The sequence below is a fragment of the Anas platyrhynchos genome, chromosome 2 (assembly GCF_047663525.1).
Source record: "Anas platyrhynchos isolate ZD024472 breed Pekin duck chromosome 2, IASCAAS_PekinDuck_T2T, whole genome shotgun sequence".
NCBI classification, from domain to species: Eukaryota; Metazoa; Chordata; class Aves; order Anseriformes; family Anatidae; genus Anas; species Anas platyrhynchos.
In genome coordinates, this window is record NC_092588.1 from 141,506,899 (window position 1) to 141,528,587 (window position 21,689).

Consider the following 21,689-nt stretch of genomic DNA (forward strand, 5'->3'; position numbering starts at 1 on the left):
TTTTTTAACCCGTGGTGTTCAGCTGTAACGTTCAGATGTGGACTACCTGCTCACTTCCCCTCCGGTAAGCGCGGCGGTTCCTTAGGAGGAGGAAAGCTCCCGCGCCCACCTCGCCAGGAGGCCGTGGACACTAACCCGTCGGTGTACTAGGTGGCAGTAGCTGCACATTAACTCTCCAGCCGGACGTGTCTGGTCACACCTTAATAACCCAGAAGCATGGCCAATGTAGTGAACGGTCTGTAAACCCTAGATTGCACCTCCTCACGAAAGCTTTGTCCGCGCTCTCTCTCTCTCTCTCTCTGTCTGCATCCTTCCTTGTGCACTTTGGGGTTTCTACCAGGTCCAGTCCACTGCTGCCAGACGTAGCTCAGGCCTCGAACTGTTAGTTCTTGCTCTCTGTAGGGCTATTTTCCCAGGTCCTGTTGATTTATCGTGTTACTGGCTTTCTGACAAACTGTCTCCTGCCGTCTTTATTTGCAGGCTAATGGAAGTGCTAAGAAAGCTGGTGGGGACTATAAGGCTACTTCCCCCACCCTCCCTGCTTCTAAGATCCCCGCCTTTTCTCCCGCTTCTGGGAAAAACAGCTCTGCCCCTGCTCCTAGCGGTGACGGCCCTAACCCCCCCAACCCCCCCGCTAAATCATCCCTGCCCTCCGCCACCCTCCTCGCCCCCCAGGCAGGGCGCGTGTCGTACTCCACCTCCCTCATCCCCTCTGTGGCTAACGGCTCCTCCAAGCTCCAGAGCCCGGCTCACGCAGGGAAAGGCCACCAGCTCTCCTTCTCGCTGCAGACCCAAAACGGCCGGCCGCCCCCGCCTTCCTCCTCCACCTCCCCTCCCTCCTCCACCTCCCCCAGCTCCCTGACCCAGGGCGTGAAGAGCATCAGGACAATCCACACGCCTAGCTTCACCAGCTACAAGGCGCAGAACGGCAGTGCCAGCAAGTCCACCCCGGCCAAGGAGCCAGCCTAAAGGCTACACACCACGCACGTCCACCGAGGCTTTTTTGGGCAAAGAGCTGCAGCCAATATCTTAACCAGGGAGCGTAACCAGTTTTGTTTTATTTTATTTTATTTTATTGCTGTACTGCTGGAGGCTTAATACTAATCACGTGCTAAATACTGAGTTACTACACTAGAGTAGCGTGGAGCTTTTTTTTGTAAACCTTTTGTTGCTGTTGTACCGATAACGGAGCGTTTTCTTCCTATAGGCAGCACCTCTGACAAAAAAAAAATCAAGTGTGAAGGTGTGTGAGTGAGCTCGAGTGCGTGTGCACAGCGGTGTACTGAGCATGGGGAAGTGTATGGTGAAAACTTTAGTAAGTTGTTTTGTATAAAGCTATTTTTCATTATGGGGACTAGACGTGAACAGAGATATACTAAAGTGTGATTCTACACAACTGTAAAACAAACTAAAATATTTTTTTCTTTTATTTTGGTGTTATTTAGCTTTGTTACAGATTTCTATTTTTGTCAACAAATGTCATGGTTCCTTTCGAGATCTTTTTGCCAAAACATTTTGATACTATTGTAATGTACATTTGAAAGTAGTATGCTGGACAGTAAACCTCTACACCAGAAACAGAACAAGACTGCTCCTAGTGTGTACGAGGCAACTCAACCTATTGCACTGCCACTCAGATTATATTTAAGAATTTGCCAAGCCAAGAAAAAAATAAATTGTTTTACACATATAGAGGTAGTTGCTGATTAGTTTGGTTTGGTTTGTGTTTTGTTTTGTTTTGTTTTTTGTTTTCCTTAGCTAACTCCACCCTTTTCCTTCAGTTTTATTTTACTGAGACCTGGTAACCCATTAATGTATTGCATTGTGGATTTTAAAATGTACACTTCTGTACTGTTCTGTATACTGGCAAACTTTTGTACATATCTATATATATATAAATAAATAAATACTGTATGTGGCTGGGCACATAGAGTAGTTTTACCACACCAAAGTTAATTTTTATGCATGCTTTCAAAATATATATGGGGAAGGGGTGAGAAAGATGGGTATCAGTCAAATAGAAGAAAAAAAAAAAAGCAACAAGCTTGCATAGCTCATGGTTTTGTAAATAAATTTATTTGTATAACACCATAATGTAATATACAGAACTATGATAAGCAAAGATCTTTAAAAAATAAAGGGCTGCATGCTTATATTTTGTATTTTGTCACTAATAACTTTTAAGTGGTCTCAAGTAGCTATGTTTAAGAAAAAAAAAAAAAAAAAAAAAAAAAACATAAGAGAAACTATCAGGAAAAAAGACTGACTTTATTTTCCCCAGATTGATGCCAGACATTAGTAGTCATTTCAAAACTGTTTCAAACTTACCTGGGCAACAGCTAATTGCTGGAATGCCAAGTTAGGAGCAAGAAAAGAAAAAAAAAAAAAAAAGAAAATAAAAAGCGTACCTGAGCCTTTGAACCAACTGAATGAGGTATCCATCACCTCACCGACCTAATTCTGGCTTCTCTCTGAGGGGAGAGAAGGAATTTTCTTGAAACTCATCTCCAGGCTGATCCCTTGGAGGGTGGGGTAATTAAAGAATTACCCCTTGCAGTGGGGGTAATTAAAGAATGTAAACCTTAACTCGCAGCAGCAGGCTGAGAGCCCAGCACAAGCTGGGTGGCTGAGCTGAACCCAAAAGTGTGTGGCACAATCTGGAGCACTCTGAATGCAATGCCAGATTTCAGCCTCTTCCCTAACAGCCACTACAGAGAAGCTGCTGGTCTGATGTGCCCCAGGGAGCAATACTTACCAAAAAATCTGAACTTGCTGATACCTGAACCTTGGCAACTCCCTGTGAACAATGGAGTCCTGGCGTTGATTGCCCCAACTCCTGCTGCTCTCACCCTCTTTGGGCCTGGGGGCCACAGCAGCATCTTCTCTGAACTAGACGCTGAAAGCAGTTGTGTGAATGACTACAGGTCCCCACACACTCACGGCGCATGCAGTTGAGGGTACGGCCATGCTGCGCGCTGTTATTGCCACCAAGGAGCACACACAACAGCTGCTTCTGGCCTCTGCTACACTGCACCGTGCTCATGCTCCAGCAGCATCTCTGTGTCGTGCCCCTCGGTGCCTCACCTTGTGCTGGGGCAGTCAGGAAAGGCAGCCCCCAGCTCATTCTGCACAGATCTCACCACCACAGGCACTGCTGTTGGGACCACGGAGCAGTGCTGGTGCCTTTTGGAGGTGACAGCAGCCTCAGGTAGGGACGAGAGCCATCGGGCAGCAACGACTGCAACAGAAGCCTGGTTGGAATTGTTTAAAAACCCAAATGCTGTCACTACCAACACAATCCAATGCTTTAATTATTTCCCCCTCTGGTCTCAGCTTGGACCCATTTCTAATGACTTGCAGCTCCACAGCTCCAAGCAATCTTCAGATTATTTTAGATTATTTTAGGATGATTACGCATTTTTGTTTTGTTTTTTAAGGGGGGGGAGGAGGAGGAGGGCACAAAGGTCACAAACTGAAAAACAAGAAATTCATCTTATAAATGACTGCTGTAAGCACAAGGCATAGTGATAGCTCCTAAAAACGCCATCTCCACCACCCCGCTGCTTGGAATTTCAGGTGGTCCCAGATTTTGTCAGTCTTCAAAGAGCAGAAAAGCTTAAGCGTCTCCCTAGCCTGCCATGCTGGCAGAGCACAGTTCCACGTGCTCTTTAGGTGACCTCTGTCATCACCCCAGGGCTCCCTCGCTCCTGCTCTGCCTGCCAGGTTGTCTCCTCCAACCCCATTTAAATGGAAAGGGCAGGGAGCAGTGCCCCAACCCACTGTAACCCCTGTCTTAGAGCCCCACTAAAGTTCCTGACTTGTCCAGGCACCTGCAGATGGTCAGGGGTCCTACCCTGGGTCCAGCTGCTCTGCAGCTTCCACGCAGCAGCAGGAGGCAGGAGGCTGCAAGCCTTTAGATGTGCATCCTGGTGCAGTCAGCCGGTGCCATCCTCGTTTCTTTAAGATCTTCACTTTCAGGAGTTCTTGTGTTCTATTCCAGGCAGCGCAATACAACTCCTGTGTTCTTATGGCTGGCGGCCATACATCTAGACTTGGGAGTTAAAATCATTAGTCAAGTCATTAAAATCATTAGTTGTAACAAAAATGAACATTAAACTAATCCATCGAAGTGGCTGTCAAATCAGGACGAGACTGCAGACTCCTAGCACCCCTGACGCATTTCTGTAAGGTACCTCGCTTCTCCAGGAATCCCCCTGCAGCTTCACCCTGATGCTCCACACTCTAATAGGCTTCTGAGGCTAGTTACAGGACAAAACACAACTCTGGGATAATTAAAATTACTACTGAAGAACAATCTTTTAAAAGCAGCACAATACCATGTTTTAAATCCCACGTTCAAATACACTTTACTGTTAGGACTGAAATGGAAATCACCATCAACTCTTGCCTGTGCATTTCACAAAACACACCTGCAATGCCTTGCATGGGACCAAACACAACGATACAGTGAGAACTTTCATAGGTCTTCAGCTGTTCTGTCTGCTGCTTTTACTTCACAAACAATTTGCATAATGCTTTATTGCAAGGAACAGTAACACAGCAGATCAAAGCATGGGACTATCTGCAGTCACTCTGGAAAGAGAAGTTGATGGAAAACCACATCTGCCTACACATCCTGTCCCACAATACTGGGACAAGCAGAAGTTTTTCTATACTGATGTCCATAGCCTATTTATCCTCAATAAGGGTTTAATCCTCTGCTGAGCAAACAACAGGAGCTGGTATAAGAGGGGAATAGCCAACGTGATGAAAAGCTGTGTTGTTTTTGTGTAGTTATACAAGAAAATACAAAAAATGTAACCGGTAGAGAGATCACACACACAAGAGTTTTTAGGGTATGAATCTGCCTTCAAATTTGTAACTATAGGGAAGTCCCAAAGCCTTAAGTATTGTTTTGACCAGCAGATACTGGTATTCACTTCTTAGGACCTGGGGAGGATTATGCACACATTTCTTGCGTGCTTCAAAAACAGCAAATTAAACATAAAATGACTTGCTACATCCCATGGAAATCAGATTATGCATCAAAATGAAGCTGTAGAAGCAGCCGAACCTCCCTCTCACATGGCAGCTTGTGAATACAGCATTTTGAAACCCAGCACAAGAATAAATTTGTGTCACGCAAAGAGTCACCAAAACAATTTTATTTCCAGTGTTTAAGTGGGTGTGCACACAGGCATGATACAGGTTTGGATTCATTAGGTCTTCATGCAGAATTATATTCTCAATAAAAGAAACCAGTTCCATCCAGTATCCACTATCTACACGCCTATGTTACAACATTTATATCAAATCTGGTATCTGAAGAAAAGATACACATGTATTATGTACATTTAAGTTACTTATTTTACAGAAAGATTAAAAATTCAAGTCACATAAAACTCAAAATCTGTATTAAAATTGGAAATATAAAACTCCAATATTTACTGGAATGCCTAAGGAATGGAAGCTCTGTAGCCACCTGTGTTAACATTTGTAAAATGTAATGAAACTCGTTAACAGTAAAACGCATTCATTTGTTTGTAATAAGTTTCTCTAATTTAACAATATGGCACCCTAACAAACCAAATGAATTTATGATGAGGCACTTGTTAGTGACTAAACCAAAAGAACGATTTTTCTGCATACTAATGCCAGGCCAACTCTCAGTCAGAAAACCATGTATACACTACACAGCGCGTTGCATCAGATGCTTTGTTCAACATTTGTATGCAGCCATCAAATATACTTTTTCTTAAAATATATATATATGTATATATATACACTTTGACTTTAGTGTTCTTCTGGCTGTGGTAATGCACCGTGAAGACGTTCCACAGAGCATATCGATGAAACCAGCCCAAATGAAGGCTGCATAACAACAACAGTACAGGAAAATATATATATATATGTACACACACACACATACACACAGTTACTGGGAAGCGTAACATTAAGTTAATGAATTGCTGTCGTGGACATATCTCCCCATTTCAAAGATACTGGTAGAATCGAGATCTAACCACTTGGGTCCCAGACAGTTTATGAGGATGGGCGTCAACTGCTGGGCTGAAGTTGTTTTTGTTCATATTCTGATAACTTTCACCATTTACCTGGTCTGGTGGCTGAAATGGTCCCAAAGGTGGTGTTCTGTTAATCGAAGTCAAGCTGCTGGAGGAGCTGCCTTCATCTGCTTGCATCTCTGCAGATAATGGCAGATCTACCTTTGATACATCTGCTAAGCTAGTGTTCTCGAGCCTGGGCTTTCCAGTTTCACCCGTATTAAGGTCAGTTGTGCTAGTGCGTAAACGTTCTCGTGCAAGCCAGTCTGAGATTGAGAGGTCCTGGGCTGGACATTTTGGCTTCAACCGATTCACAGCTGAAAGCTCAGATTCCCTTTCTCTGCTCTGACTTGCCTCTTGAGCTTTCCAAGCATTCAGGACACTTATTTCAGCAAAATCCCTCTGTCCTCCAAGCGTATGCCTTCGCCTGATGTTTTTTCTCTTTGCGGTCTCTGCAGAATTAGTTTTTTGATTCCCAACTCCGAACATGTCATCTGCAGACGACTTGAGCCGCAGCTTTAACCTATCTGTAATTTTGAGTCTCCAGGTAGGTTCCTGTTTGTCAGTCTCGCTTCTGGCCGACGTGGCTAAACTGCTCGTTGATCTTCCTTTTTTCATTATGTCAAACATTTTGGTCACAGTAGGCAAGTCCTTCTCACTCTTCGCATCGCCTGACCCCTCGCTGTCTGTTTTGTGCCGTGCAGACTTCCTCCTAGACAGTGTGTCACATTCAATGAGCTTGTGTGAGCTAAAAAGTCTGCGACTCTCTAACTTTGGTGTTGAACTCCCCTCGGTACAACTTACTTCGCTTTCTTCAGAGTTCCTCCGACTGGTCTTTACCACTTCTGGCACCTTCCCCTTGGACAACCTGTCAGCAGCAGCACTGGTGGCAAAGACAGGGAAGTCACTTTCGCTGTCTGTCTCCATCGGACGGCCTTCACTGATCAATTCGCTTCTTTCGTCATCAGCATCTTCTCCCTTGCTTTCTGTCACTGACTGCACCTCAGGGCTCAGCATGCTGGCATCCAAGCCGGTTATATACATGGTGGATGAAGTAGTTGAATAATCGGAGGTGATGGAACTGACATCAGCTGCTAAAAACTCACCGTGTTTAATTTCAGGGCTGGCTACCTTTTTGCATGAATACCTGTGCTGGGAAGCCTGGGAGGAAGTGCTAAGCATAGTGCCAGAATCAGACACTGTCTCTTCAACCTGGGAAGAAGATTGTGAAATAGGTAATTTAGGGTTGCTCTTCTGCGTGGTTTGCCGACTGCTGAGATTTGGTGATTTTGCACGTTTTTCATGGTAAGGCAGTGAAGGTTCCTCTGGCAGGATACTTTCTTTCTTCAATGACTTCTTTTCGTCCTTCACAACATTCACATCTTTTTTACTGCTGTTCTCTTTTTCCTTCAGGACAAACATCCTCTGTTTTCTTCCTGCATCTCTTTCCTTTTCATATTCCCCTTTAGCTGTGTCCTCTTTTGCTGTGTCGCCACGAGTTTGTTCTGCAAGCTCCTTCTTGAAAAACACATTATCCAACTCATCTTCTGAGCTGCTCGGTTGTGGTTTCTCTTTTGTTTTTTTCCGCTTGCGACTAGCTGCTGCAAAAATGGAGGACACAAGCAGTTCCTTGCTATACTGATCCTTTCCAGAACCCCAAGAACCCTGTTAATAAACAATAAAAAAAGGAAAAAAGGACATAATTAAAAATCATAAGAAGTCTCACGCTAATGAATGCTTCTTTAAAAACATCTCCTGAGCTTCAGAGCAGAAAGCTGGTCTTTATTCAGGAAACATTCTTTATTCAGGAACTACTTCCATGCTGTTTCTGTAGTCTGTAAGACATTGCCCAAATAGTCGATTTTCATCCAAGAATTACACTTGTTGAAGTAGAATTCAACTTCACAAAGTGGAGTTTTTTGTGTACAGCTACTTAGTTTTTGACTGACTGATAAAGCAGGCCCCATTTAAGCAAGACAGCTTTTTCGAGACTGTTTTGTAACAGTAATTGCTTCACAAATGACATCCCAAGAGTGTTGTTTCAGCCTCTCCTTTCAAGAAGTCTCACCTATGTGAGAAGGCTAATTTCTTCAACTATTTTTCAGTTATTTTTCACCTTTCAGGTTCTGAGCTTTAAAACCAGATCAATTCAGTAGCAGCAATACAATGAAAGCTATACAAAACTGAAATATAGGTGCAAGTACAGAAAATTAACAGTTATTTACTTAAGTTAACATTTATTTTAAGAAGAAACTTATTTAAGTTTCTTCTTGCCCTCCAAGGAATCTGCACTTAGAATCACTCATAAACAAAAAAAAAAAGGGACGAGCCGAATTATTCTGTTTTGTAAAATTCATTAAAAACTGTTTCCACCACACTGGCACCACTGCTACTGCCACCTCAAAGCCAAATACCTTTCCTGCTTACTGCTTCCTTCCTACCTTTACAAAAGTGGCCAGCCTGGGGAAAAACCACCCTGTCTTTGCTGACTGGTGCAGTTTGCACACTACAGACATTCAAAAATAGATAAACAGCAGTGATATCAACTGATAAGGGCAGCTGCTTACATCAGGGGACCTTTAACATAGCAGCACTGAAATCTGACATCTGTGCCAAGGACTCAACAAGAACAGCTGAGATGTCAGCTACCTAAATGTCCACATTCAGAAGTCTGGCCTCTCCCTCTGACCTGAGGAAAGGAAGACTCACACCAGCAGTGAAGGAGTTATACTTAAAAAGTTTCTGAAATCCCAATCACCACTTCAGAGGGAGAGATGTTGAGGGAAGAGCTATCATCGTGGGAACAGTTTTAACGAAAGAACAACAAAACCACTGGGACTTCATTACTGAAAGGACCATCTATTGATTCCAGATACCTTGTTAGAGAATACGTTGCCGTTTTCTTGTGAGCATTACCACTTAAATCAAAGAAACCTACATATATCTGCATATAAGCAATTTCATAAAGTAATCATCATAAAGTAATCGAATACCTAGCAGATTTCAGAAGCTTATCATTACATCATTTCACAGAGTGATTTACCTTAGATTTTGCTGAGTCACTAGTAGCTGAATCTGTGGAAAAATTAAAAACAATTCTGCTCAGTTCTGTGCAGTTTTCTTTTTTGTTGTTGCTACAGACAATGCTGGACTTATGGAAAAAGACAAGCACAGAACGAAATGTGAAGCAAATAAAACCAGAACAGAGTGAATAGTCAGAGCTCACAAAGATGCAAGCTGCACCACAGAAAGCCACCGCCATGAAAGGATGCTGTGAATTGTAGGCAGAACCAGCTCAATGATAGGAATGGCAAAGGAGCCCTGTTCTTCTAAATAAAAAAACAGAAATACTAATGTTTATTCAATGTTTTAAGTACACAGCCCCTGCAAAATCGCAGCTGAGACACCTTTTCAGGATTGTACTGCGTACTCTCCTGAGATTCAGGATACACAAAGCAGAATTGAATGTCTTAGCACTGTTGGCTGCTCTAGGTACAAATCGTGGTTTGTGCAGTCGTATTCTTTTTGTGAGACTTGAATTTTTAAAGGAATTAAGTCATATTTTGTGTGTAGAACCCCAATTATATCTCTCTTCACCTGTGACTAGGTATAGGTAAAATTTCAGTTTTACGTCAGCTAGATTTCAGCAGATACCTGTTTTATGCTGTTCTATAAGAAGCGCTATTATGAAATGAAAAATGGACACCATAGTTTCACTGTCTCGCAAAACCCAAGATTGTACAATTACAAAGGGGGTAGGAAGGGGCTAGCGCAATGACTAAAAAAATATGAACTTGGATGCGATCCAGCGTTAGGGACTTTCTCCCTCGGAAGAAAGAGCTGAGCCCCCTGCCACACCCCTTTTTGACACATGGCTAATGCTTTATGACTAGAAAGACTGGTAGACCATACCATGCTATTTCTCCTCAGGGTCTGCTTCAGAGATAACAAGAAACAGCAGAAAAACTTTTAAAAAGTAGCATTGATCTGTTTAAAATACTCTTCAACGAAAATTTACAGCACAGATCAACTTTTTGTTTTTGTTTTTTTCCATTTACAAGAAACGGGGGTTTCTGCAGACAAGGCAGCTACAGTGTGGGCAACAGTCCTCCTTCTTCCTACAGTTCCAGCTGTCCACCAGTGACATCACAGAATCCACTAAAGACATCACCGTGTGATAGACGCCTCCCACTTCGCCTGTTACAACATCCGTATAAAGTGACTGCTTCAGTAAGTGCTGAGCAACCCTTTGAAAACTGAAACAAAAGCTAGAGACGAAGGGAGAACATTTGTGGGATACAACATGCTGGGTTAGTGCAATAGTAAAGTGAAGGGAGGGGGGGAAAAAAGTCACCAAAAAAGAGCCTGCAATGCTTGTCCTTAGCCACACAAGAGGATGGCATTCATAAACAGAAGGAAATCAGCTTTAGTATCGACACACTGCAACATACTTATTAAAGTGTCCACCAATTAACAAGAAAATGTAACTCATTTTTTCGCATTCCTAATGAGCAATATTAGAACACCACTGGAGATCAGTTTTTTTCTGCCATCACAACAAACCACTTTACAGCAGCATATCTGCTTCACCTCACGATGATGATTGCATGGGTTACTGTGAATAAATAAAATCGTATGTGCAAGCCTCATCTTTTAATGATTATACCCCTGTTAGACAACAAAGTTTTCTAACGTATCATGCATGATTACCAACAATTCAAATCTTTAAAAAGTGTTAATGATCTTTAAGAAAAGAGAAAAACAATTGATTAGTAAAAGAAAATAGAAAGAGAGAGTTACAGTGAGTTTACAGAGTAGGTTATTCTAGCCTATGGACTAACGCTGTCCAGGCAAGAGTTACCTGATACGTCTCCAGGAGATACTCCCGTTCTTCCAATGTTGGTGAGTAAATGATCTATGTTTGGCACTGGCTGAGATTCTACAGTGTTTTCCTCCTGAACTGTTGTCTATAGTTAATAAACAAAGATCTCTTCATCATCGTTTCACAAATAGGTCATTATGATTCAACAGCATTTAGAAAATTGCATTAGTCACCTGAGGACACGCTTTCCTCATGTGTTCTTATTTTCCCTTTTTTTTTGTTTTTGTTTTTAAACAAATGCACAGCTTTTTCTTTTAAATAAATTCATTACTGTAAGGGCTGGAGAGCTAAAAAGGTGCTTCTGAAGAGCAAACCATACAGTGATGCAATAAGAAATATACAGGCATTCTAGAGAGAGCAGAAGCAGATTCTAAACTAAGGCAATTAAAATGCAAATATTTATGCCACAATACTTACAAGGGGCTCTTCAGCATCATCTTCTGTGAAAAACCAGTCATGCTACAATTTAAAATAAATAAGGTGAAAACCCCACAAGAAACACAAAACCCAAATGTGGAACAATCAAACAAGGACATTTCTAAAAATGATATCCTGGAGTTCAAGGGACAAATACCAGACCCAAAGTGGCCCAATAAAGAAAGCTGCTCTGCGTATGATCTTACTTTTTACATAATGAAATGCATCCACTTACTTTTTGGATGAGTGTTTCTACAATTTTATACTGGTCTGGCATGTGCGTCACCATGTGTGTCATGTTATCATCCGATGTCCTCACGAGTGTTGGACCAAATACTATTGCCAGGTTTCTTGGTTCCATCTAAGAAATGAAGTATTTCCATACATTATATATTTATAAAGGAGAAAATACAGTAACATGGACTAAGTATATTAACACAACATTAATAATATTTGAGAACCATTTTAGCCAAGGACAAGAAATATTTTTCTTTAAAAAACACATTACTGTTAACAGTAACATTACAGTTAAGATGTTACACTACACAAAAAGTTTTCTATCTGTGTAGACGAAATGAAGATGTCCAAAACTTCTGCAATTCACAATTCAACCTTCATTAATCCATCACAAGCGAATAGCTCCACAAGCCCAGAAAATTCAAGGAGAATCTGTAGAGAGGAGACTATTTGTTTTGATTCAAAACACTGATTTTTTTTTTTAATAAAAGGGAAGAAAAAAATTAAAAGACATTGGTAGTTCCCTGCTTTTTTTTTTTTCCCGTGAAAAAATATTTACATGACACACAAAAAGGTTAGCTAGTAATCAAATAGCATATTATGCTTGCTGACAAAGAGCTCATTCAATTAACATTTACTTTTGAGGAGGTGGCAGCGACCAACGCTATAGACCCAACATCTACTCATGAGACAGACTCAGACATATCCCAGTTGTAACATTAATCATCCACTTTCTTTTACTTTTAAAGTTACATTTCTGACAAATAATTCCACAAATGCAGAAGCAGAATGCTAATCTATTTTTGCTTACTTCTCTGACTCGCTGTTCTGACACAGAAGAAAATAAATACGAGGCGAGGTCCCTGTTCTTCAAGAAGGAAACCACAAAAAGAATGACCCAAGTCCCTAATGCTCACTTTGACTTAAACTGGCTTTTGGCATGTCATATAATTAAAATACAAACCTCATTCATCTAGCCTTACATATTCTATAGTATTAACATTATTTAAACAGTATTTACATACTACACTGAAAACATGTTTGCTTTAGGCTTTGCTCTTAATGACACTTGCTATAATTTCCTTATAATGACAACTATAATTATACTAAAGGTTGTGTATATGTGTATGTTTGTGTGTATCTACATAAATACAGATATATCCGAATTTAACTAGCTGGTATTCGTTGCAGAACTGATCTGGGAACCCACCAAATTTATTTGAATCGTGACATTTTCTGATCTTTTAAAAGATTTCACTTTGGCCATGAGTTCATCTACTTTGCATCCATCTCACTATTTTTTCCTGTATCCCTGCACACTGGTAGCCAATAACAGGGCACCATGGCACCTGCCCTGAGGTAAGCATCCATAAACACACCCATATTTACGTTCTTTACGTTCCGCTACCCTTCCCTGAAAAAAAGGGGATACTATTATTTACATTTACAGTAGAACCGTAGTATGCACGGAAGCAGCTCTACCCCGTCCAAGATGTAGATGACTTTATGATTGATAATGATTTTAATTAAAATATCACTACCATTTATGTCTTTTGTTGTTTTCTTAAAACCATCCAAAGCATCTACAAGGTCAAACACTTGAGTTATTACAGCAAGTCCTAGACTTAAGTGTCCTTTTAGCAATTCCTAGTCTTAGGACACTTTAGGACAGCCCTAGTCCTGGACATTTAGGTGTCCAGGAACCTAAGCTTCACACAAAGCTGATGCAGCCTAGCCTTTGTCAACAGGGTTCATTCAGATCATGGACATTCACTTAAGTTTTACCCAAACTTTCTACTCTGACATATTCCAAAATCTTACAGAAGTAAGGACTTATGTTGTATTTTGTGGGAGTTTGCACAGTAAAAAGAAGATCAATTTTTTTTTAAAGAAGGGTGCTACTGGACACCTACTTTCATTTTACCTTCAATGTCAATTATGCATTCCTCTAGGCTTTACATCGAGAGTCTGCAGCATATTAATTGAAAATGTTTGTTTAAACTAGTTGAATCCCCAACCAGACACATACACTCACTGGTGTCTAAATGGATTACATGAAATTTACAGACATGGAATATATTTAGTATGTAAGCAGTTATTCCCACAAGAATTAACATCAGTTTGAATAAATTTAATTCATGCTAAACATAAATATTTTCAAGGAGTCCTTAGTGTAATCCAAAAATGTTCTCACTCAATACTGCTAAGGCCTTAATGTTACCTACAATAATAAGTTATGGTCTTAATCAGCAGAAAAAATCCCGAGAGAAACTGCTTCATGAATGTAACACAACAAAGTACATTATACTTTTGTTTCTGGTACCTTGTTCTTTTCAGAGTTCTCTGCTACTGTCTTGAGGTGTGCAGAAAGAAACTTGAGAGTCTCATAATGATGTTCAGGTAGATCGTGAATCTGAAACAAACAATCACTATTCAGAACATTAAACATTTAATGCTAATGTTGTAGTATACCTACAACACACCTGATTTCAGCTTACCAGTCTCTTCAGTGTTTTCAGACGTTCAACAGGATCTTCTTTTCTATTGGCATCTATAAAATCTGCATATTTGTCTGTTAAAAAAGCAGAAATTAATCACATACGTATTACCTTTGGAAGTCATAAATTAGCCCACTACACTGCATATAATATAGTAATATAGATGAGAGTGGAGAGAAAAAGCAGTTTTCACAGAATATAGGAACAGTAACATTGAAAATTTTACTCTATTTTGTTTCAAATTAAAATCTAAGTTTTTAGTGGTTTTGTATTTGTTGTTGTTTGTTTATTTTGTAACTCTTAGTGAAAAAGATACTATGTCCCAACTCTAAGAACTGGTATTATCTAATATTTAGTGAGGACTGGAAACACCATATTCGGGCAGGTGATTTTCCTAAGGCAAGGCTCATCCCCTGCAACGCCAGGTGTGCTGAGCCCTGCAGCTTCCCCAGATTTGGGAAACATGACTGCATAATTTGTTGTGGAAGGGGACTGCATCTGCACCCTCCCCTGAAAAGAGTTGTTTTTTTTTGGTTTTTTTTTTGGTTGTTTGACTTTGGTTTAAACTCAGATATGAAAAAAATACGGTTTAAGAAATTGTATTCTCTGAAGTCATATTCTGCCTTTGCTCTGTTTGTTAATATTTCTAGTGGAACTTTAAAGAAGTAACATTAAGAATCTGGTTATTTCCTCCAAATCACAGTTAACGCCCAAAACTTGGTTTTCTTCCCTCTCTTAATCCTTCCAGAAACAGTAAAAGAAAAAAAAGGTTATAGAACAAAAAAATGAAGATCTGATTTTTTTTAGCCTGCCAGAGTGAATATTAAAATGGATACACTGAGGTATTTTGGCACAATATTTGAACACCATTTGTAATTTCTTCATAATTAGAGAAACTCTATTTACAGCTGTCGTTTTTCATTTATATGATCACTGTGACTCCCTGTTCCTTAAGGCAAAAGGAGAGCAATTACTACAGAGCTGAGATGATTCCAGCAGATTCTCTCTCAAACCACCTAAAAGTTTTAAGACAACCATTCAACTGTATCTCCTAAAGACAAAATCATAAGATAAACAACTCACCGTTGGTAAAAAGGGGTTCTGGGAGCTTTCTGAAGAAGGATTTCAGCAAACTACTTATCACATTCAAGTCTCGCCATTTCTAAACATGTAGAAGGAAAGGACAGACATGCTTTATATTTCTATAATCATAACACAGCCAGAAGTTTTCAGGAGTTCAAAGTGGAAATACCGTGATCGAAGACTTACATCATCATGAACATCTATGTCAGTCATTCCTTTGTTGAGCTCCTCTTGCATACTTGAGATGGCAGCATTATTTCCAGGAACTCTGTAAATACCTGTGTACTCCAGGCCCCTTTCTTCAACCAGTTTGCAGCATATATCAACGATCAGTGGAATATACTGAAGGGAAAAAAAAAGTTTTATATAAATTTTTAAAGTACACATAAAGTACTTTAAAAATCACAGCAGAAAAAAAAAAATGTCCTTTCATACTTTGTTGGTATGAGCTGGGGGACAGTCATCTAGTCTGACTCCAAACGTTCCTACAGCAGATGGCTTCTTTTCAAATGTCTTCCTCATAATGCTTGGAATGCCTTTTCTCCATGTCCCCTTGTCTTTTGGTGGGCTTGTCTCATCTTTTTCTTGATAGTAGTAACACACACAAGGAAATAAAGAAAAATATGAAAAATAAGTCACAAAAGCTACTGTGAATACAGGAAACATTTGTAAAGATAAAGTAACCATTTTTGTGTGTATTTTTTATTTTGTTTTTAACCCCTTTTTTTCCTGGCCACATTTGCAAACAACTGGCTAAACATTAGTCTATCTTGAACATACCTTCTCCTCCTCTTCTGTGATTCAAAAAATACATTTGAATATACCACACTCAGAAAAGCAAGTAGGTAAATGACAAGGTGGTATTTCATCATTCTAAAACTAAATGCGTATGAATTACATTAGAAAAATTAAAACCTACAACATTTACTCAAGGAAGATTAAGTCTCTACTGAGCAACAGTGCAACACAAAATTGGTATTAAGTTGTACAGCCACACTAACATTTTATGTTGTGCAGACCTACTTTCAGTTAATTACTATGTTGCAGTCACTCCTAAATCATTCCAAACAGGATTCGAACACTTATTTATCCAAAATCACATTAAACATTCAGTTGCTCTGTTTACCTCCACTATACAATTCACATAACAAATTACAATTCCCATTCATCCTGTACTGCAAGACCTCTAATACAACAAACACTGCTTCCTTCTTATTCAACTATTTCTGGAAATGTTCTTTCAGTAAATGTAAAATTCACTTAATACCTGCAATTTAGGTTACATAATCTGCAGCACACAGAATGAGCAAGGGAGAGTTTGTTGTTAAGCTAAAACAGAATTCACTCACAGTTTAAATTCAACATTGAATTGTTCAGAAGTAGCTGATCAAAAGAGATCATTTCGGGAAGTTGCCTAAATTTGTGTGCAACACCCTTAAAGCAGTCTGATCAGACACCGTGAACCTACATGTTCTTTGAAAAAGATTTAGCTTGTGACATTTGACAAAGTTCATTCATGAACTCAAGTTTGCAGTGCCAGGCTTTAAGATTCTAGTATTTCAGAACTCAGCAGGTATTAATTTTGTTCTGGGAAAAATACAATAATTGAACTTCTGTACTTTAAACACAAATACAAAACAAAAATACACCTTCTTCTCTAGTTCAACAGCATATTTAAAATATGAATGCAGGGAAGAAATAAACCACAAACAAAGCCTTCCTGAGGATTGCAATGAAAAAACTTTAGGGATCTGAGTAAACCTGAGGTACATCTAACATAACATCTAGACAACAGAGTTCAAGAAATGAGTTTCTCCAAGCTGCAGCTATAAGCACTAGTAAATATTTCGTTTGCATATGTATATTCTTGACTTGGAAGAACCTAAATAAATTACCTCAATAGTTTCATACTGGGACGATAAGGAATTAAAGAAATGAAAAAAAAAAAAAAAACAACAAACCTTTAGTTAGAAGCTTCCTTTCTGACTCATCCTTTGGAGAATGTGGACTCTGGGTTCTCTGTTCTGCTTTAGTTCCAAGCAGAGTTTGTCTGATACTTAGACTCTGACGAGGTGTTTTGGGAGATGGTTCTGTTTTGCTGCTCGAGGAACTGAAGCATGATATGTTACTTCAGTAAAATGAAGCTAAATAACAAGCATACAAAAACTAGTGGCAGCATATAATTTACCTACCTCATCATTGTACTGTATTCTTTAATCCTTCGACTAATTAGGTCTCTGCTAGTGACACCAGTATCCTATAAAATGAATTGAGATTTACTTTACAAATCTTACAAAATACAATAGTTTTTATTTCCAGAATACAATTACATCTTCCCATCAACAGATCACATATGAAAAATTAACATTTCAGTACAGCTAAAAATCTAGCGGGCAGTCCTTGGTAACAGTAAGTACAGAACACTTTAAAAACACAAGGAAAATTAAAGTGTGTAATGAAAATACACTAAAGATTATAATAGCATATGTTTGCCTTGCATTTAGCATTAACATATAACTCATAGTAACAACTACATATAAAGAAACGAACATCTTTCAAAGTTTCCTTCTTCAATTACTGAGAAACTCATCACACCATGCCACTGCACACACTACAAGCTTGAAGATGAAACAGACTAGCTCTGTACTACAATTACCTTTTGAAAATAAGGGATCTTTGACAGATCAGTTTAATACGAAGTTCATCTGCAGTCAAATCAGCAATTATACTAATTCATTTATTTCAAAAGTCTGTTCTCTGATTATCAATTATCAGGCTTTTTTTCTTTAAATTCAGTATACTTCACTGCCTCGCCTTTTAAATTTTCCTGTTTGCTCCTGCACATATTTTGATCAATTAATTGCAAATTATTTCTTTTGTTGAAGTAATAAAAATGATTGTATTTTCTTTTAATCAATTAAAAGACAAGAATGATTACCTCATCATTTAAGTTGCTGTTGTCTTGTATTGCTTTAATCCAAGCTAACATATTATCTCTGTCCTCAGCTTGAAACAGATACTCGCAGTCTGACGTGGTGAGTCTAAATACATTTTTCCTCTTGGTTTCACAGTATGAGATGTCTATCAAACAAGCATTGATGCTTATAGGTTGTTCTTCTTCAGATGGGGTCATTTGTTCCTTTTTATCCTTGTACAAGTAAAGTGAATGACCTCGAAGAACAACATACAATTGTTTCCACGGCCGAATGCTCCCACCAACTCGCTGAAAAATATATAGTAAGCAAGTTTGGTTATTTGTTATAATGAATGTTTCTGCATTAACAAACTACTTCTAAAAAGTTTTAAAAAGGAAGAATAACCTTCTATACCATCCTTAAGGTTGACTTGTGGAAAGCCTACCCAAAAGTGGGACTCACTAACTGCTCGGTGTTAGAGGACAGAATTGCTCAATAGCCCGCTCTCCCTGATCACCCATTAAGTGTGTTTTCATATGACAGCAGCAAAACAGAACGTGAAAAATTTTACAGAGGCATTAAAACAAATAGAGCAAAAAATATTTAGTGGATTCTTGCCCAAGTCTTTTAAACGTTATTCAAGTCAGACTCGTATTTACGTAACACTGCAATTCCAGATTCCTATTTTTCTTTAAGTGTTAGCCCATACACGTGCAGGAGGTTGATCTGAACTCAGCTCCACAACATTGATGAAATCAGAGCTTTTTTCATTGTTAGCAAATAGAAAAACAAACAAACAAATAAACAAAAAAAAACACACTACATTTACCAAGGGACTGATTCTTTCTACTTAATCAGTTGTTAGAAATGAGTTTACTTCACAGATGCTCTGAAATACAAAATTAAGCCATTTCAGAATGCAGCCCCTAACAAAGCGGAGGAATTCACTAGTTCACTAACAAATGGGTCTAAAGATTTCTTTAGCCTCACATCCCAGAAACATTAGTGAAAAATGCATAACCAGAAAGCTTCCAAGTTTACCACCTCATTTTTCCACCAGGTTAATATTTATGCTAGGTTTAAAAAGAGTAAGTGACAGGTACCTTTCCTTTGTCTGTAACAAGCTGACGAAAATGAAGCCATCCTTCCTTGGAGGCATCACCAAAGACTTCTGAAGAAGAATCTTTTCGGGAACCAGAGTCTTCTGAAGATTTCTGACTGTCTGGGACCTACAGAGAACATCACAGAAGGAACCTCACAGTGTACTTCTAAATACATTTCTCTGTGATCTCTGCATGCAAGATCAGGCCTGGTAGTGTTCAAGAGGCATTTGGATAATGCCCTTAATAACGTACTCTAACTTTTGGTTGGCCCTGAAGTGGTCTCGCAGTTGAACTCAATCTTTGTAGGTCCTCTCCAACTGAACTATTCTATTCCACTACTCACTTTAAAAACCAACACCATATTCAGCAAAAAACCTATAAGAATATCCCTCTCAGAAAATATGATTTCTAATGTCTCCATAGAATAATACAACAACAGTGACCTTACACATCCCAGGGATACTTTGGGACATGCTGAGGGAGTCATAGACTCTCATTAGCAAACTTTTGCAGAAGTACATCATAGAAATGCTTCATTTACTGAGGCCGAGATAAATGAAAATAAAGCACCATGTGGGCGCCAACAAAACAACAGACCACGTTTACTTATGTGATGCATATAGCACCAATGGAGGAAATATCATTACTCATGTCTGCTTAATACATCACTTTTTACAGGTTAGGTGTATAATTCATACAACCTGCCACAGTAATATTTGTAATTTTTTAGAGTTGTTACATGCATGTACCTACCTTGATCCCCTTTAAACTAGACACGTGTTTAATGGATCTGTTGGAAAAAAAACATGTTAAAGTGAGATTTTGCACACTTCAAAAATATTTTCAACTTAACTGACATTTTTTATGAACTTACGATTTTTCCTCTTCTCTGTAGTCATCCAATCCTTCATCGTATGACTTTGATCTCTCCGGTTTTGTGGTAGGCTGGCTATCTAGTACACTAGGCCTGATGGATTCTATAAACAAGCAGAAATTTTTGAGTATGTAGGAACGTGAATCACATTTCTGTAATTGATTTCAAGCAATAAAGAGATTACAATTTTCACACCTGATCTCCAGAGTGTAAAAGAAAAAAAGGAGCGTAGAAAGAAAATCAAATCACCACTCACCATGATCATGAGAAAGCTGGCGCCGAATTAAAGGGATTGGAGATGTGGGACTGGAAGGAACAGTTGTTATAGCAGGTGCTTGAGAAGCAGATGCAGAAATAACAGCAGAAGCAGGAATGTGTGCAATATCATGGTCAATACTAGGACTAGTCGGTTCATCTACAAAGGTAATACGTAATAAATTAACATATTAAATGCATGAACCAAATGCTCAAACTAAATAGCTGCCTGAACTTGTCATTACTGGAATATCGGGTTAAGTACCTCAAATCAAGTCTTTCATACAAGCATCAAGAATCCAGTCAACATATGCTGTTAAATGCCTTTCTTTTTTTTTTTTTTTTAAATAAAACCTTAATTAAGTTTGTTAATTATACATTAGAGATAAGGGCAAAGAGCATCATACCTGATCATAGATTTTACTGTGAGACAATGAAATAGGACTTTTGTGCTAAGCTCTTATAATATGATTTTCAAGTAGTTTTTGCTTGTATGCATGTGTGTGAGGAACACACCGGTTACATCAATAGGTCTAAACTCAGGAGACAGCTAAATATGATTTCCTACAATAAAACATGGGCATTCCAACTACCAGCAGCTATTTGGTTTCAAGGAGTGTTCAAATAATAAAGCCAAGATCCAAATCAAGAAAAACCATTTGAAACAGATATCTAGCACCCAGAAAACCCATCCCCCACCCCCCACATATTCAACAAGTATTGTTGAACAACACATATATAAATAAGTATTCAAATTTTAAAAAGATGGCACCACTACATACCGATTATTTCTTCCACTAATTGTTCATACAAACGATCGCATGCCGCACATGCCCAGCACCTCACAGTCTCAACAGTCACAAGGGTCATCATGAAAGAGTCCAAAAAGCTTTACGTATTTCTACTATTTAACATGTTTCTGGCAAGATGGAAGAAGCTGAAAGACGTGTTTTCAACCATTCTGAGCAAAGAGTCGTAACATCTTCTAGCACACATCAGGAGTACGAGACAAATAATTGTACTTCATCCTCCGGCAGAAGAGAGGGTGGAGAGAAGCAAGTCACGAGCAGGGGCTGGACTGCACTGCCATGATGAGCATGAATGTACCCTAGGTGCTAAGAATTGTGATATGCAGTGCTTCTGAAAAGCCCATTGAAACCAATGAACACTCAGAAACAGAGGTTTATTCTTTCCTTTGTGCAAACACAACTGCGTAAGCGGCATTGTGCTTTTCTAACAGTCACTGACAGCTCTGCTAAAAGCAGCACTTGTACCATCAAAATTTGGTGAAGTTTAAAACAAGATGGCAAAAGATTGAAGTACTGAAAGATTTAGCAATGACAGCCCTACTTTGTCTGAAGTG

General features: G+C 39.1%; 2 protein-coding genes across 36 annotated transcripts in view; one reads left to right on the forward strand and one right to left on the reverse strand.

Annotated features, from left to right (window-relative positions):
• Positions 1-10,255, forward strand: part of KIAA1217 (KIAA1217 ortholog) — a 370,266-nt gene extending 360,011 nt beyond the window's left edge. For 29 of the 31 annotated variants that reach the window (XM_038174595.2, XM_038174602.2, XM_038174601.2 and 26 more), the window contains one exon: positions 481-2,155. In XM_038174595.2, the coding sequence (XP_038030523.2) occupies positions 481-969 (489 nt within the window). In that variant the 3' untranslated portion in view covers positions 970-2,155. Of the gene's footprint in view, positions 1-480; positions 2,156-10,123 lie in introns of those variants that run through there. The other 2 variants (XR_005263321.2, XM_038174599.2) reach the window with 2 other exon arrangements.
• The window catches only part of ARHGAP21 (Rho GTPase activating protein 21), a 118,358-nt gene continuing 101,819 nt past the window's right edge, over positions 5,151-21,689 (reverse strand). For 4 of the 5 annotated variants that reach the window (XM_038174591.2, XM_038174590.2, XM_027450628.3 and 1 more), the window contains 17 exons: positions 20,328-20,486; positions 20,072-20,174; positions 19,951-19,987; positions 19,198-19,323; positions 18,118-18,402; positions 17,372-17,436; positions 17,141-17,289; positions 15,615-15,763; positions 15,366-15,521; positions 15,180-15,258; positions 14,097-14,170; positions 13,922-14,011; positions 11,597-11,722; positions 11,362-11,403; positions 10,924-11,029; positions 9,106-9,137; positions 5,151-7,727 (listed from right to left, as the gene is read on the reverse strand). In XM_038174591.2, coding sequence (XP_038030519.2) covers positions 5,994-7,727; positions 9,106-9,137; positions 10,924-11,029; positions 11,362-11,403; positions 11,597-11,722; positions 13,922-14,011; positions 14,097-14,170; positions 15,180-15,258; positions 15,366-15,521; positions 15,615-15,763; positions 17,141-17,289; positions 17,372-17,436; positions 18,118-18,402; positions 19,198-19,323; positions 19,951-19,987; positions 20,072-20,174; positions 20,328-20,486 — 3,512 coding nt within the window. In that variant the 3' untranslated portion in view covers positions 5,151-5,993. The remainder of the gene's footprint in view (positions 7,728-9,105; positions 9,138-10,923; positions 11,030-11,361; positions 11,404-11,596; positions 11,723-13,921; positions 14,012-14,096; positions 14,171-15,179; positions 15,259-15,365; positions 15,522-15,614; positions 15,764-17,140; positions 17,290-17,371; positions 17,437-18,117; positions 18,403-19,197; positions 19,324-19,950; positions 19,988-20,071; positions 20,175-20,327; positions 20,487-21,689) is intronic. The other variant, XM_027450626.3, reaches the window with a different exon arrangement.